At 40.1% G+C, this 17,738-nt stretch overlaps 2 protein-coding genes across 3 annotated transcripts in view; both read left to right on the forward strand.

Annotated features, from left to right (window-relative positions):
• The first annotated feature begins 3,080 nt into the window (after positions 1-3,080).
• CPEB4 (cytoplasmic polyadenylation element binding protein 4) overlaps positions 3,081-17,738 on the forward strand; it is a 56,989-nt gene continuing 42,331 nt past the window's right edge. For both annotated transcript variants that reach the window (XM_005298066.5, XM_005298067.5), the window contains exons 1-2: positions 3,081-4,205; positions 16,275-16,356. In XM_005298066.5, coding sequence (XP_005298123.1) covers positions 3,081-4,205; positions 16,275-16,356 — 1,207 coding nt within the window. The remainder of the gene's footprint in view (positions 4,206-16,274; positions 16,357-17,738) is intronic.
• NSG2 (neuronal vesicle trafficking associated 2) overlaps positions 4,151-17,738 on the forward strand; it is a 132,345-nt gene continuing 118,757 nt past the window's right edge. The window contains exons 1-2 of the mRNA XM_042850841.2: positions 4,151-4,205; positions 16,275-16,356. The gene's annotated coding sequence lies outside the window, so the exon portion shown is untranslated. The remainder of the gene's footprint in view (positions 4,206-16,274; positions 16,357-17,738) is intronic.

Below are 17,738 nucleotides of genomic sequence, written 5' to 3' on the forward strand. Positions count from 1 at the left end.
TGTAATAATACAACCCCCCACTCCTTCAAGCAGTGATATTGTAATGTTTGTGATGATTAGATACTGCAGATATGGGGCAGATAGATTCTAGAACAGAGCTTCTCAAAGCCGGTCCGCTGCTTGTTCAGGGAAAGCCCCTGGTGGGCCGGGCCAGTTTGTTTACCTGCCGCGTCTGCAGGTTCGGCCGATTGCAGCTCCCACTGGCCGCGGTTCGCCGCTCCAGGCCAATGGGGGCTGTGGGAAGGGCGGCCAGCACATCCCTCGGCCCGCGCCGCTTCACGCAGCCCCCATTGGCCTGGAGCAGCGAACCGCAGCCAGTGGGAGCTGCAATCGGCCGAACCTGCGGACGTGGCAGGTAAACAAACCGGCCCGGCCCACCAGGAGCTTTCCCTGAACAAGCGGCGGCCCAACTTTAAGAAGCACTGTTCTAGAATATACTTTAGTATTTATTTTTATGGGTTCTTTGTTGCCTTGTTCTTTCTCTTGTTTTATTCCATTCTTATTCACTTATCATCATGTCTGTGCCCTGCAATCCACTCTTGCGATGACGTGGTTTTGATTACAGGGAGGTAGAGTTGCAATGGGCCTGTTCACAGGGTGATGAAGTCCTATAGCAAAGTAGGTTTTGTAACGTACATCAGTCCACGGGGTGATAGGGTAGTGCAGGCAGGGAGGGATTGCTATATTGCTCAGCCCCTGTGGTTTCAGGGTTTGCAAAAGGCTTCTGCCCTCGGCAATGTGGGGAGGGAGATGGGGCTTGTAATGGGCCTGAGCTTTCAGGGTGTGGGTGTTACAATGAGGTGTGGTTTGCAGTGAGCCGAAACCCTCAGGGCATTACTGGGAGGTGGAATTTGCCGTGGCCAGAGCCCTCCGGGCATATAGTGAGACAGGGTTGGCAGCGGGTGTTACGTGCTCCCCAGGTTTTCCCCATGCAGTTCTATATCTTACTGGTTTCAGGCCTTTTGCCCCTTCGCCTCCCCCATTTAACAATGGAGTTTTGCCCAGGGACGTGCCCCCTGCTCGTTCTCATCCATGCAGGACAACAGAGAACCAGCAGTTACCGAGCGCTGCCATATTCAAAGATGGCTGCTCAAGGAGTACCTGCTTTCTTCAGTCCAAGATGGCCGTCCTGCTGGCAGCTAGCAGATGCTTGCCCCAATCCATGATGGCCACCAAGCAGGGAAGAATGCCCACCACAAAGATGGCGGTCGGAGTGGCACCTCTGTGCCCCTACCAAAAATGGCCGCCGCCCCTCCTTGAATCTCATGACGTCGCCAGGACGAGGCTTGTAAAGCAGGCGGGGGCGGGGCCTCCGCCTGAGGAGACGCGAGGGAGGCGGGGCTGGAGGTGTGTCCTCCCCAAACCGGAAGTGCCGCGCTGCCTCCCTCCAGCTGGTTGTCATTTCGCTCAGCGGCTCTGTCCTGAGGAGACGGGACTCGGCGGCGGCCGGGAGGGGAGGGAGGTACCGGCTGCGGCAGCGAGCAGGAGGCGGCCGGGGACAAGAGATTCCGTAATATCCAGACTCGCCGATTACTGAAACGCCTCCCGACTCCTCGGAGCCGGTCTCGCGCCCCCTCCCCCCGCGATAATCGATTGTTTTACATGAGGGGTAAGGGCAATCGCCTGCAGCTGCGAGGACGCGAAGCAAGGAAAGGACGCTTCGGAGCCGCCGCCGCAGGACCCCACCCCCCTGGTGACTCCAGCGGTCTCCCTCCCCTGCAGTCCTAATCGATCGTGACCCTGTCCCGTAATCTGCGGGCGATTTGGGAGAGCCGGTTAAACACCTTCCATGGGGGAGAGAGGAGCCTGGCCCCTCGCCGCCTGCACCATCCCCTCCCCGCTGGAGGCGGCTGCTCTCCTGAGGTAAAATCCCTCCTGCCTTCCCAGACGCCAGGACTTCTGAAGGGGGGGTGAGGGGGTACCCCATAGAGAACGGGGGCCTGGCGAGTCAGCCTCCCTGCACCAGCCTCTCGTCCCCTGCCGCATGCCGAGTCCCTGAGGTAAAATCCACCCTCCCTTGCAGACAAGGGCTCCCGCAGCTGAAGGAAGCCTACCTAGCTCAGTAAAAGGAGGCGAGCCCAGTACCAGAAACCACCCTTCCAGAAGCAGCAGCAAGACACCTCCCTCACCCTCCTCCTGCACAAGTCATTGCCTGCTCTCACCCCCTCCCCCGAATGCTGAATGCAGATTTCTAAGATGAAACTCTTCTTCGGACAGCCAGGACTCATCTAAAGGACACAAATATCTGATCATAAATAGGAGGCGAGCCTGGCGAGCTCAGAAACCCAGACCAACAGGAGCAGCATCAAGAATCTACCCTTCTCCTGCACAGCTCACTCCCCTCTCATTTCCAGAATACTGACTTTCTGAGATAAAAATCTTACCCCTTCAGTAAGCCAAGACTCCTCTAAAGGACACATACAAAATAGTATATATTATTATTATACACAATAAAGGCTTACCGAGCAGCAGCAGGGGGGAAAAAAGCCTCCTGCACAATTCACTCCCCCACTGAATGCTAAAATCCTGAGGTAAAATCTTCCCATATTCACAGCAAGGACTCTTTTGAACAGGAAACAAATATATATTAGATTATATAGAATTTATTAAATTATTCCAGACTTAATTTTTTTTTTCAGCCAAGAGGTGGAGGGACCAGACGTCATTGTTTCTCTTTTCCTCTTAACTCATTTATGGCCGAGTCAAGGCTGTTGAGGAGGAAAAAACAGGATAGTTAAAATCTCTTTGTATCTCTCCCCAGAAGATTTTTCTCTTATTGCTGTGCATTTCCTTTAGGAAAAGGAAACCTCTTATTTTGCTAACCAAAGATTTATTTTTCTTTTCCTTCTAATCAGAGAAAGGAAACAAACATAAATTGACACACATTAAATATTTAAAGAGATTTATCTTTGAAAGAATCAGAATTTATATCCAAATCAGAAATATCTAAGGAGTGTGTGGAGGAAGAAACTGGAATATCTAGATTAAAACAAGATATTTGCTAGTTCCTCTTTGGTGGAGGAGGAGAGAAACACTAAACGTTGTTTTTTACAGGAGAAAATCAATCCTAACTATAATAAATGGGGGATTACGGGTTTGGAGTGTTAGTGCAAAACAACACTGGGAATAAGTCAGCTTTTCCAGTGAGATTTCATCCACATCTGCAGCCTCCACACCATCATCAAAATGCAGCCCCCAGCCCTGCTGCTTTTATAAATAACAACACAGCTGCCAATGGCAGTAGTGCTGGGTCAGCTTGGCTCTTTCCTGCTCCAGCTGCCCATAACATTCAGGATGAGATTCTGGGGTCAGAAAAATCTAAAACTCAGCAACAGGAAAAGCAAGAGTCTCTAGAAAAACAGCAGCTTTCCCCTAGTCAAAGTCAGGAAGCAGGCATGCTGCCTGAACCTGAGAAAGCTAAATCTGAGGAAAATCAGGGAGACAATTCTTCAGAGAATGGCAACGGGAAAGAGAAAATAAGAATAGAATCACCAGTGTTAACAGGATTTGATTATCAAGAGGCTTCAGGGCTAGGTACTTCAACTCAGCCCTTAACATCCACTGCATCTTCTCTGACTGGTTTTAGTAACTGGTCAGCAGCTATAGCTCCTTCTTCTTCTACAATAATCAATGAAGATGCCAGTTTTTTTCACCAGGGAGGGGTCCCTGCTGCCTCAGCTAATAATGGTGCTCTGCTGTTTCAGAATTTTCCACATCATGTCAGCCCTGGCTTTGGAGGTAGCTTTTCCCCTCAGATTGGACCCCTCTCTCAACACCACCCTCATCACCCCCATTTTCAGCATCATCACAATCAGCATCAGCAACAGAGAAGATCACCTGCAAGCCCTCATCCACCTCCATTTACACATAGAAATGCTGCTTTTAATCAACTGCCTCATTTGGCTAATAATCTTAACAAACCACCTTCTCCATGGAGCAGCTACCAAAGCCCATCACCTACACCATCTTCTTCATGGAGCCCCGGTGGCGGTGGATATGGTGGGTGGGGAGGGTCCCAAGGGCGAGACCACCGCAGGGGACTGAATGGAGGGATAACACCCCTGAACTCCATCTCACCCCTGAAGAAGAATTTTGCAAGTAATCATATCCAGTTGCAGAAGTATGCTAGGCCCAGCTCGGCCTTTGCTCCGAAATCTTGGATGGAAGATAGTTTGAACAGAGCCGACAACATATTTCCTTTTCAGGTGAGATTCTACTCTGCTAATATACATGGAAAAAATGATTTGATTTAATTTTTATAGAAACGATAAGGGTTTTTTTTGTTTTTTACAATATAATTCAATTATCAGACTTGCATGGTTGAAAATGAATTTAATTGAAATAAAGTGAACATGTTTAACTTGTAATTCACCCTGTGACTTTTCAGTCTTCATGATCTCTGAGCTGTGAATCATGTATTTTTTTTCAATAGTGCTTGTCAGATAAATATCTATTTATAGCCCAGCGGGACATCTATTAAAGTTCAGTTCCATCGTGGTAATTAACATTACACGCAGTAAGCAATAACAGTTGGTGAACAAATGTTTCTGCTTTTTTAAAAATAACATAAAAAGGAGTGAAAAAATGAAATATTTTTTTTACTTTAACACTTATATCATTTCCAAATAGTTAAAATCTTGCACTATACCTTGAGAACAAGCATTCAGTAATCCTTAAATCTGTCGTCTGCCTTGCGTTGCAAAATAGTTCATGGATTTGCATTGTGACATGACTTAAATATTTTTTTTAGATTTTTTTTCCCCCCTGTACAATCGAAATTACTAATCTGATTTATTTTATTTTTTTGTAGTGAACTGCATAACGTTTTTTTCACCAGCAATGGTAACAAATATTGGTTAAACAATATTAAATCTTTACTAAAAATAGATCTGGACTGGTCAGTTGTTGGCCTGCACTGTGCTACACCTTATACTGTCAGGAGGCAGGTTGTCTGACTTTTCAGATTCATGAGAAACATATCTAGTTTGTGGAGGTTAAAATTAGCTATCTGATATTGATCCAGATATACAATCAACATTTGGATGGTAATAGTTGTCTCTGTATCTGACCACTAGTTAAGACCTAGCTTGGTAGCTTTCATATGTTTAAAAAAGACCTCATAAGGTGGATCCATAACACAAGGTTCCTTAATGTCTAGTGGCTTGTTTTTCAGGATCTTCAGACAAGGGCAAAAGTAAAGATTGCAAAATGATTGCAGTATTTCTAGCCATGGTGTAAGAAGCAGGATGACCTACTTTTACGTAATTTGGGGATGAAAGATCAGTAGATTAGAAGAACCTCAGAACATTTGTCATGGTAACTACAAACCCACAAAGAAAATATATTTAGATCTATAATGACCTTGTAGAATCAGAGGGAGGATCAATTCATTTCCCCTTGGTAAATTATTCAGTTTGTTTGGTTTACAGGGCCTATGCAGCCTTCTGAAAACAGCAGCAGCTGCTGGCAATACCTTTCATTAAGGATTTCTTTTTACTGCAGAATCACTAGCAGTTTAAACATCAGGTAGAGTCCGTACCCTTGGACTGCATGGCAATAATAGATCTTAATTTTAAGAGTTGGAAATAATATAAAGAACTGGTGTCCAATATACCAAATTCATACACTCAGACCATTAGCAAAGAGACACAGCTGGAGTTGGTCTTTTTTCAGCCTCACTGCAGCAAGACTTGGCTTGCTGTTTAATTCATTCTGTACCCTGACACGTAGCTGATGTACAGAGTGACAGAATGAGATCAAGTGTGTACTTGGTGCCGCATTTAAGGCCCAAATGTATATGTACTGATAGAAATGTGCTCCTTTTGGTATTGAGGAAATTAACAAAGCTAAATGATTCCTGAGTGTGGCTTTTGTATTATGTTCTAAATCTCAAAATATGTCTGATATTTTATCATGGCTAAATATAATTTCTACACAACATACTGGTGTCTGTTTATGTAAACAGTAAGATGAAGGTATATATGTCAAGACCATGTCTGACACTTCTTCATGCCAGGAAAAGGAAAGTGTTGGAGTGAAATGCTTTCCAGTCTCTTACTATCAGTTATGTTCTGTGATGAACAAGAAAAGGGCAGGGCAGCAAAACAGGACTCCAGCACTGCAGATCCAGAAAAGATGTTGATGATTTTCCTGACCATTTTGGGTAATTGCTTTTTATAACATTTGTGGTGTGAAATCCTTAATACCTTTGTGATCATTTTAAAAGGTGACTTCAGTTCTGAGAACACTGGGGAAAAAATTATGTAAAATTTGGCCATAGGTTTTTGTTATGCTGGATGTAGGGTTCAGATTGTATTCTTGTGTCAAATCAGTCATGAGGATTTTTGCTTATGATGGAATACGTGAATGTAGTTGCACATATATGTAGTGTCCTTGAGGAGGCAATCATGTTTTGTCTGAGACTTTCGTTACCAGAATCTTCTTAGATTGGTACCAAAATCTACCTTTGCTGCTGAAACAGAATGGAGGTATTTGATTAACTGTGACTGTTCCTGGTTCTCCCTTTCATTTAACATTTATTTTCTTATTTAAATCTGTTCATGAGTGTTGCTCTCATATTATGAGAATTAGCTTATTTAGAATGCAAGAGTATGGAAGAAGAAACACGAATCTTTGAGAATGTGATTTTTAGAAAAGGTATCTTTACTCAAAAGCTTAGTGAAATACAAAAGTACATATTGGAGCATATCTTGTGACAGAGATCCTATAGCAGCCGTACCTAAATGCTCATTTTTTATTGACGAGTGTTGCATATGTCTGTGTAAATAACTTACGTGAACAAATGTTGATTTTAATTGTTTTTCCCTCATGACTCTTAATGACTTGCCATGAGACAAAAATCCCTAATTTTTGTAGATAAAAATAGGGATGATTTCTTGTGTTGATTCGCTTGGTATTTTTGTAACAGCAAAGGTAGCTCATTCGGTATTGTGGTGGCCATGTACAAATTGGTTTGGTGTTTGTGATGCCTAGTAGTTCTATAGTACTACTCGTTTGAGGGTCTCAAAGTCTCAGAGCACAACTTGGGAGTAGACAAGATCCTCTTCTTACAGTTGGGGGATCCAAGGCACAGGAGGTTGAGTGACTTGCCCAAGATCAGCTGGTAGAGCAGTAAACAAAACCTAGATATTTTTACTCCTCATCTTGTGCTTTTACTACTATACAAAGCTTCCTCTCAATTAAAGCAGTTAAATCTGTTGTTTAAAAAAATTAACTAATTCCTTATTTTTTTTTTTTTAGCTTTTCAGAATTACAGACTTACAAGAGATCTGTTTCAAAAGAGCAAAGCCACAATTTGTCGTCATCCTTTGACCTCTCATTTGGAAAGTTGCTAGTTTTCAAAAGAATAAACTGTGCTCTTGAAAAGGGAAATGGCAGGTTCTTAGTTATAGTAACCTTCCATAGACATCTGATCAAATGAGTGAGTGGACCTACCTTGTAATATGAGGGATTTTCAAAAAACAATTGCTCTCAATTTTCCTCCCTGCGACACTGAAAGTTTAGCAGCTCAATGGGATGGTGAATTGTCAGTAATTGAACTGCGCACTGCAGCATTGTCCTCAGGATTGTACAGACTTTCCTCTTGCTACATACTTGCACGTTTAAAAAGACGAGCACTCTGCTTGTTAGGCAATCTATAAATCTTGCTTTGATAGGCATTTCCAGGTTTCAAGCGCTCATCTTCAAACATGTGAGGATGTTTGTAGAATCAGTCCTTGAAGGCACTAACAAGTTGAGCAATAGTGCTCAGCTTTCTGTAAAAAGTACTCAGACAAATTTCTGCATAGCTTCTTTGACTAGGACATGAAAATAAAAATTCAAATTGCCCATTTCATATAACTTTACACTTGTGGGCAGTTCACTGAATTCACTTGCTCAAAATGTTTTTTTTCTCCCCAGAGAAAGGCCTCCAGACATTTAACCCCATCCCAATCCATGGAGGTTCTGTGCCAAGGGGGCTTTCTCTTCCCCAAGGTAGATGTGGAATGTTTGTGAAAACACACATGATTACTGTAGTGTAAAATTAAAACTCCCTTCTGTAATCTGTTTGTACACAAAAATCCTGACTATATTGATAAGTGTATTAAAACAGTCCCATTCATAAAGCATTTTAGAACTAAAAATATTCTGTTACATGCATTTGTCAACCTTTCATCATAAAGGAATCTTGCTAATCTAATGGTCTTTAGTTTGCTCACTTCAGGATTTTGATTTATATATTTTTTTTATTGTTCTGAAGGAGCCTCTTGAGAGACTGAGAGCTGGTTGCATAAAATGATGAGGCAACCTGTTTTGTTGAAAAGGTTTACTTTTATTCTATCAGTAGGTTTTATTCCATAAAGTTAATATTTTAGATTAAAATACATGTATTTGGGTTTTTTAAATACCTGCTTACCCATTTTCTATAACTATATCCACTGCATAGTAACTAGTGTTTTGTATGCCATCCCCCAACTGATTTAGCTATTGGTCTGTGGAATTAAAAGCAGTATAATGTGGTATGACATACACAATTTAAGTACTGTGGAAGTTAACACTGTTCTTGTTTTATAAACTTACTACTGACGTTTATACTTAGGCTTCAGCCCTCCTGCATATTTCTGACCTCAGGGATTTTTTAAAAAGAGGGCCTTTGTTAGGAAGCTATTTGAATTATGTTTCCTAAGATTAAAAGAAGGAATCTTATTAAGCATTTTTCTTTGAAAATGAATTGCGTACACAGCAGGGTAGCACGGAGCAGAGAACATTGGGTAGTGTACAGTAGTAGACGCATAAAGAGGTTTATGTGCAGCAGAAGTGGGCTCAGGCATGTTATTTGAAATTTATAGACAGGACAGTGACTCTTCTTGATATTTAAAAACTCTTTCAGTTTGACAGAGCTTAAGAGCTTTTGTGGGAGTGAGCACTTTTGATTCACTTGAGTTTTCCAGCTTTCATCTTACTCTTCCTGGTGAAGCTATAAAAAATGATCAGATCAGCATACAGAAACATCCGTTCAGGAAAAACCTGTTTATTCAGTGCCTTGTTAATTCAGCGGTTACTGGATTGGGAGTTGGAAGACACCACTTACTGGGAGGGCTGGGTGGGGTGTATATAGCAGCTGAGTTAAGCTTCATCATTCTACTTCAGTATGAAATAAAAATGTGGAATTAATGTCCACTGCCTAAGGCTACCAAGACACTTGACTAAGTGTTAGGGACTCCTGGATATAGAGTTACTAGAAACTATAAAGGCAAACATAAAGAAATAAACAGGCTTTGGTTTATAATAGTAAATATTTACTTTACAGCTATGACACCAGTTATTTAAATTATGGTAACTAGGACAAGTTTTCAGAAAGCTTCAAACCTCCAAAGCACATACAGTGAATAGGAATTAGAGCCAATCTTTCTACAATTATAGTATGCAGCAATTCTGCAAAGGAAGGTTCTCCAAAGAACTAAACCATATATATTGAATAGAATTGATAGTAAAGTATGATATATGCAACTATGCTTGCCCCATAAATACTGCTTAATCATCATCTTCAATAAATTGCTTAAATCAACAGTTTACTTTGCATCATTATAGATGCCTGACTCTTCAAAAAATTCACATTTTGTAATATTGGGCACAGCCTTTGCTACAAGCAAATTGTCACACCCAGGCAGGCTTTGATTTTATACTGTTTGGCTTTCATAGCATTGGCAGACTATGGCTGTGATTGCCTCATCTTGGGACGCATTGAATAGAAACTCTCAGTTTCTGGAGTCTTAATTGGTCAGGCGATACTGATGGCATGGGTACAGATTAAATGTAGTTAGGCCTGTACTTCAGTGGTTGAATCCAGATCAACTGTCTGTGAAGCTCAGGAGAGTTTAGATCTAAGGTTTTGGTTCAGCTCCATGCTGAACATTCTCTTCCATGGCATCAAGTTTTCATGTTCAATTTCCAGTGCATATAGTTTCACAATATGAACTATACATAATTTATTCTAAATGTTTTTATTTTGTATGGGTCCCTTTGGACTTCAAGAAGGGAAGAAGATGGATCTTATGGAATCAGAATTGTATGACTTAATGGTTTCCTACTTATAAGCATCTCCATTTTAAACTTTGTCCTTACATAGTACCTGTCAACCATAGATTTCAAATTACTTAAAATATTCTTTATAGATAGATGTGGGGAGAACACGGGACACAGAGGTTAAGTGACTTGCCCAAATTCACATGAGTCAGTGGCAGAGTTGAGACTAGAATCCGGGAGTTCATCTCTCAATCCTTAACCACTAGATCACATGATCATGGTTACAGTATGTATTTTGAAATTATTTCTAGGCAGCATGAAGGAAACAGACCAGCAATTCCATTTCCTTTTTAGAGTGATTTGGCCAGATCTTTGCATAAAGTTCACTGGTATAGAATATCAGCGCTGTATTAATTGGGTGTGGCCTGCTAAATATTACCTTTCTATAATTAGTCTTCTAAGCAATGCTGTTTTTATATAAATTCCACTATTTCTTACAGCATGTAAATGTTGATACCTTAAAAGCAGCCTTTTGTATTGGGACTATAATTTGATTCTCATTAGGATCTTATTTCTCAAAGTCCTTTTTTGCCAAAGGTAAATATGCTTGTCCTTTGAGCCCTCCTACAAAGCAAAAGTTCAGATACCCTAATACAAACTCTTGAAATGCAAAGTTCTTCTTGGGATCAATTTAGGTAAGCAATATCAGCCACCAGCTAACATGTCTATAGCTATATAGACATTTTACTTTCTTTTGGGTGATCATTATCCCTATATCCATTCTTTCTCATTCATATATTTATTACACACAGATCACTAGTAGGATTCCCCTGGGGCCACTGCCAATGTCACTCAGTGAATTGGGCCATTTAGAAAACAACACCATGCTGTGGGATGAATCTCCCTCCCCACTGTATGCTTGAAAGAAGAACTACTCATTTTTGCTGATCACAGCATAGTGAACATTCATATGCTTCTCAAAGACCAACTTTTCCCCATATTTGGTTACCGAGTTAAAAATCAGTGCTTAATATTTACATGTTACAGCAGTAATGTTAAAGCAGTATTCAGTGTACAGTTACATGTCTCTTTGGCAAGATGGCCACCAATGCTAGTCTCACATGTTAATTTTTATCATTTTCAGATAAAGTACTTCTTGGTTTGTTTGCTGACCACCATGTGAACTTTTAGAACACTGCTCTGAGCAAAACTGGTGCTGTTTTCTTTTAAGTAATTGAGGATCGAATATCTTAATAGAGAAATTCTACTAAAAATAAAAATGTGTTCATGGTGCTTGTCTCTCTTCAGGCCATTGTACTATCCTGATACTTAGCCTGACAAATTGTTAATGGACCTCTCTGCACAGTGAACCAAATTTGCTGATATAAACACTGTGCAAGCTCACTGAAAATTGATGAGGTTTCAGAGTAGTCAGCACAGATTTAGGTCTCTATTCAGGAATCTGGGAGCCCTGTGATATCTGTTCTTTTCAGAATAGGCACCATCTACAATTGATTGAATAAACAAAGTACTGGGATTCACCCAGTAGTTCCAAAAAGTAAGTAAATCAATAAAATATTTGCTCTATCCACTTCAGGGATAAATCTGCTTTTCTGGTTTTATGCCTTGTTGCTGCCCTCTGGGTTCAAGGTGCTATGTGTATTTCTAGGCTAGTCTATCCTACCCAATGTACGGTAAATAATACATAATACAGGGTGGACAAAATGCTCATAATTGTGCAAACTGGCAAATGACATGCTGCGTTTTGAATGTCTTGCAGGTGATTGAGAAGTCATGCTGAAAGAAAATTGCAATTAAATAGCACTCAGGAAACATGGGTTGCTGTTGTGAGTGTGTCATAGTATAAATAGGGACATAGTCTGCTTAAATTCTGCAATTGGACAATAGCATCAGATGTCATGAAATAAAGTATTTGTACTGGGCTTGCCACCATAGTAACTGAGCAACTTAGATTATGATAACTAGAGTAGAGTATTGGTCTAGCTTCTACATTTTCACTAATAAGTGGTGCTTTGTGGCAGGCACATGATGCTAAGATGCATATTAACTTGGTTTGTGGCCTTTTAATGAATGCCCTCAATAAGCAGGGACCCCGAGGAGCAAATTTTTTCAAATGTCCCAGTAGCAAGACTTGTGTTTTCCCAGGATTGAGGCTCAGGCAACTCAATGCCTTAAGCTGACTAGGCCATTAGGCATTCCCTCAGGCCTGAGAAAAAAATTGCTTATCAGTTGTATATTGAGAATGCTCTAGATTGTTTAGAAATCTCATCGTGACATATGACTGAATGTGGAGGATAAGGGCCTCTTGGAATTCAGCATTTTGTATCACCCAGACTCTTCCGTCATCTAGGTACGACTGGAACCACGAGAGGGTGGCGAGGATGAGGCTCTGAACGTTTCAGAATCGTCTGCACCCTTCCATTGTGAATAATCCATTAATGGTGGCTACCAATGGGAACACAGCCACGTAACTTTATTTGGTAATCAAGATGAGCATGGTTTAGAACTGCGGGTGGGGAACCTTGGGAAGCTGAGCTTATAAGACATGGATATCCTCATTAAAAAATCATGTATCGTAAAGGGGGAGAATAAATGGGGCATGTCATTAAAAATGGAACAGGTAGAAAGTGAGCAGGCTCAGGGAAAATTTCCATTAAAGAATCTAGTTGTCCCTTTGAGGGAATTTCCAGTTTATTCCCTCTTTCTTCTCCCTTATATATGATTAAATACTGTCTCTGTTCTGAATGCCAAACACTGCCCCCCCCCCCCACTCACATTCCAACTGATGAATGCAAATCCCTCTCTGTGACATTCAATAATATAACATAATCTCAGCACAACACTAAAAATTTAGGGGAGAGAAGTTATTTTGGGGCTGACCCTACGGTTTGTTGGCAGCATTGCATGCAAAATAACATACAGAAGCTGCCTGGCAGTATTCTTCCCATTAAATGTTTGCCAGATAACTGAGATGTCATTGACAGCGTGGCAGCTGAAGGGTCTGCAAGCTCCTGAAATTCCATGCTCCCCCTGTTGTGAGATAGGAGCAGTGGCAGATGCACACAAGGGAGCTTCCAGCTGCTTCAATATTGGTGAGGCTGAGTTCTAGATCTATTGCTAAAGAGAGATTCAAAAAACGAAATAAGGTACAGAACAGAAAGAAATACATAGTGAGAAATGTTGAGAGATTGGAAAGTGCTACAATACATTTAAAAACAAAGAGTCCCCCTCCCCCTAAAAAAGACCCCACCCCCACACAAACAAAAACAGTCCTGAATGGAAGCAATACAGACAGTTTGAAAATTTAGAGATAATGTCTGCCTTTAGTCATTTCTGACTTGCATGGATTATACCTATTCCCATTCAAGTCAATAAGGATAAGGAACACCTTTTTACCTCTGTAAACTATTCAAATTGATTTCATGGAAATGTAAGGCTTATCTAGTATCTTATCTATATAGTGCTGCAGTGGCACAACTGCACCAGTGCAGCTGCACTGCTGTAGTGCTTAGTGAAGAGGCTGACGGGAAAGCTTTTCTTGTCGGCCTAGGTACTCCACATCCCTGAGAGGGAGAAGAGCTGGAAGAAGCCCTCCTGATGATATGGCACGTCTACACCAGGAGTTAGGTCAGTGTAACTGTCACTCACGGGTGTGGATTTTCTACACTGTTGAGTGCTGTAATTATACCAACATAAGTTTGTAGTGCAGACCAGGGCTTGGAGGAGTTAGAATTATAACTAGACTTTGAAATCTATAGGAACCAGGGGCAAAAATATCAAATCAAGAAACTAAAAGAACCAGTGAGGAAAGAAACAAGTGGGAGAAGAAACAAATGTGAAGCTGGAGGGAAAAAGTGTAAGGAACCAAATGTTCCTAAATTAGTATTTTTTGGTAGATACATGTGCTGTCTTGTAATACAGGTTAGTGAGAAAAATAAACACTGAAAAGATGAGGCAGATACACAGCAAATTGAATTTTGGCCATATTAGTATGGTAAATGTTTCTGTCCTGTTAGTGACCGGAGTACAGCTAACTTCGCCTTTTTGCCATACTTTCTGTAAGGATCATCTACATGCTACTGTAATGAGCTGCCTCTGGAGAGGAGTACTTGAACCATTCTGTGGCAGCAACACACAAAGTTGTGGGTTTTGGGGGTGGTTTTTATTTTGAGGGGGAAGTGAAAAATAAATTCCCAGTTAAAATTACTATTTTGTTTTTGGTAGGAATGTGACTTACTAAATAGGAATTAGGCTAGGACACCAGAGCCAACCACTTCTACTCTTAAAATACCACGGAGTATTTAATGACCACAAAAGGCCATGACCAGTTTCTCATTTAAAGATTGACTCTCCTGCAATATAGTGCCCAGCCAAAATGGCAGCAGTATTTCAATATTGAGGCAAATGAAAATATCAGTTATTGAATATACAGCACCATATTATGCGTTTTTTTTTTTAAACTTCTCATCCAAATACTGAGCAAATCTGGCTCTACTTACTTTGCAAAAGTTTAGCTTCGCATCTAGATGTAAAGAGAAACCTACATTGGTGGGTAATAATTGATATAGTTGTATACAAGTTTACTCTAATCTCCTATCTAGAGTTGCTTATAACTTTTCTTGTTTCTTTATGGGCAGAAACTTTCCGCACTTGGTCTTGGTTTTGGGTTAAAGGTGAATCTCTCTTGGAAAGTGAACAAAATATAACACTTGGGATTAGAGGTGGTCTCCTTTTTGAACACAGAAATTAAATGCAATGTCTGTTAATGCAGTTTAGCAAAATTCTACTTGCCTGTTTCCTTGGGAGGGGGTGATTGTGGGGAAACTTTTTTTGGTGATGACTCAATTATTTAATCATGGGGCAATATATGTTGTGCCTGGACTAGTGAACACTTGTAATTTTGCAAGACTCTATTATTGAAACATGAAAGTTAAATATAGACACTAAAATCAAGAAATTGAGAACCATAATGCTTGGCCAAAGTGTTTGGTGTTGGTTTGTTACTACGTAAATGACATACATTACTTTTAACTTGGATAACCAGAGAGGTGGCTTTGATGTGTGAACTTTGATCTTCTCGTCAGTTGAGCATTGGCTGTTTTAGTCAAGAAAGGGTGACCTATGAAATATGCTAAAGGATGATGCTAAGGAGAAATCCTTGGTAAATTTACTTCAAATGGATCAAGATGATGTGATGGTAATGTATACAAGTCAACTTGTCTCTAAAGTTTGTCTAGTGCTTTGTTTTTAAGTGTTCGTTTAAAATTGCAAAGTTCTGGGTGTAGAGAGTGAAATTTTAAAGTACAAAATGTTAACTTTTTACCAAAAAACGAGGCTGTTTGGCACCAATATTTGCAGTAAATGGAATTCTGTGAACTTCAATTTTAATTGTGCAGACTCTGAAATGACAAATAACTGTATAGCACTGGATTAACATCCATTGTATTGTAATAGCATAGTTTAAACTGGTAAGTGCTTTCCTTAACAAGGATGCTTTCTTGAACTGGGGTCTTAAATTGCAATTCGTTTCATTGCTTCAAACAGGATTTATTTGAGGGTGGAGAGTATTAAACTTGGCAAATTTTTTGGAGTAGTTCAGCCTCCAGACTTCAGCTGGCCTGAAAACGTCAATGGAAACTAAATTGATGAAGAAGGAAAACAAACTTTTGTGTTATTTGTTTTTCCATTTTCCAGCCAACTCTAAAATATACCTGAACACTCCTATCTTACATTACTTTTCTTTCGTAAAACAAACATAAAGCAACCCAAATTTTCTTGGCCTCTTAACAGTATCAGTTCTGACTGTATTTCTATGGCTGGCAAAATAAATGCTCAGTGTCCGTACGATAAACGTATTGTTTTTTTGTTTTTTAAAAAAGAGATTGCTTTGCAGTGAGCTTTAATACAGGCTGTCTTATTTTAATTAAATGTTTTAAAAACTACTTTTTGCAATGAGGCTTTTTTAGGAGTAAAACTGTACTTTGATTTGTTATCAGATATTTTGTTCATGGTGTTGCTAATGCAAAACTGAAACTTCAGATATGTATTTACTGTTACTCAATAAAAGCCCAAGAGTCTTGTAGTTTTACTTTAAATATAATTTCATTGTATATGTTTAATTCTGATCTAATGACGTAGGGTGGAGTTGAAACTTCTGCATATTTGAGGTAGCCTTGGATAGCATTTTGCTGTCTAAATTGACTGACTTTGTTTGTGTTTACTTGCAGGATCGCGCAAGAACTTTTGACATGCATTCACTGGAGAACTCGCTGATTGACATAATGAGAGCTGAAAATGATTCACTGAAAGGTAAATTTAGAAGGTGACTGTTTCCTGCAGTAAATAATTAGGATGATGTGCTTGGGCAGGATACAAAACTTGTCTTTTGTTAGAACAACTAAGTATGATTTGCATATTGCATGTTGGTCAACTCATCTAGGCCTCATTTTCCTTCTCTGTCAAGAGACGAAGGTGTCAATGCAAGTGAGCACCTTTGTGTGTCTAATGTCTTGATCAAGGACACTACAAAATGGAAGCACAAGGCATTCTTTTGTGTAATTGGCTTGAATTGTGTTGATTTTTTTTTTTTTAAATGCGCAGCATGTAAAAATTAAATTCCCAGTTTCTGGAATCTTATTCAGATAGGTAAAACATACCAACCTACTTGACAGTGTTTTCCCTCTTCAGCCACATATGCTCTTCTGTCTCTGCAAAAAATACGTCTTCGGTACTTATTTAACTAACCCAGTGTCTAATATGAGTACTAAGCTATTTCATCACAACTCTTTGTCTCAAGTAGTCTTTCCATTGACTATGCAACACACTTGCGTAATTATGTCCATTTCCCTTTTGAATTATAAGGTTCTCCTGATGCAATACTTTCTCCAGAGTAAAGATTGAACATTCTTGTGCTGTCTCTCAGGAATGAGAGATGCTTACATATATAGGAACAGTATACTTTGCAAGTGAAAGATTTAAAAAGAAATGAGTTTTAAGCTTCCCATGAAAGTGTTCTGAAAATATCGACTAAAGAAACAACTGTCTTCTGAAAATGCTTTTAATACACATTAATATATTGCTTAATAGAAGCAGCACATGCTGTAAAACCCTGAAGTTTAGTTCATTGCAGGTCAGTGCTAAACACTAATCTTACAATTTCAGTCTCAGGGTTACAGTTGTCTGAGTACTCTTATTTATCCACCGCAAGGTTTTTGCACATTTTTTTTGTTATTGACCTGAGGCCACTAACACAGATTTATGGTAGTCTTTAAAAATAAATTTCCCTGAACACCAAGGTTTGTGTTATTAATTGAAGTGACTTGCATTTTAGTAGTGCTTCTCATCTAATACATCTGTTAAGTACTTTGGGATTGTATACTAAAAGTCCTTGCATCCAGCTCTGGGGTGAAATGCAGCTACATGACAATTCAGTGCAGGAAATAACTTTCCAACTGAAACTACAAGGGAGTGCTAAGTAGGCAAAACTCCCACTGAGTTTAAAAATAAAAACAAAAAACTTTCCCCGTGGGGAGAAGGGTACCAGTGCCATTGGCTCTTTAATAAGGTTGCCAATTTTGGCTGGATATATTCCTGGAGGTTTCATTACATGACATAATCTTCAATTAAACACTCCAGGATAATCCTTGAGGTTTGCTACTCTTTAATAACAGCAAGTTGCAAGGGCCTTGTTG

Source organism: Chrysemys picta, chromosome 8, assembly GCF_011386835.1.
Source record: "Chrysemys picta bellii isolate R12L10 chromosome 8, ASM1138683v2, whole genome shotgun sequence".
Taxonomy (NCBI): domain Eukaryota; kingdom Metazoa; phylum Chordata; order Testudines; family Emydidae; genus Chrysemys; species Chrysemys picta.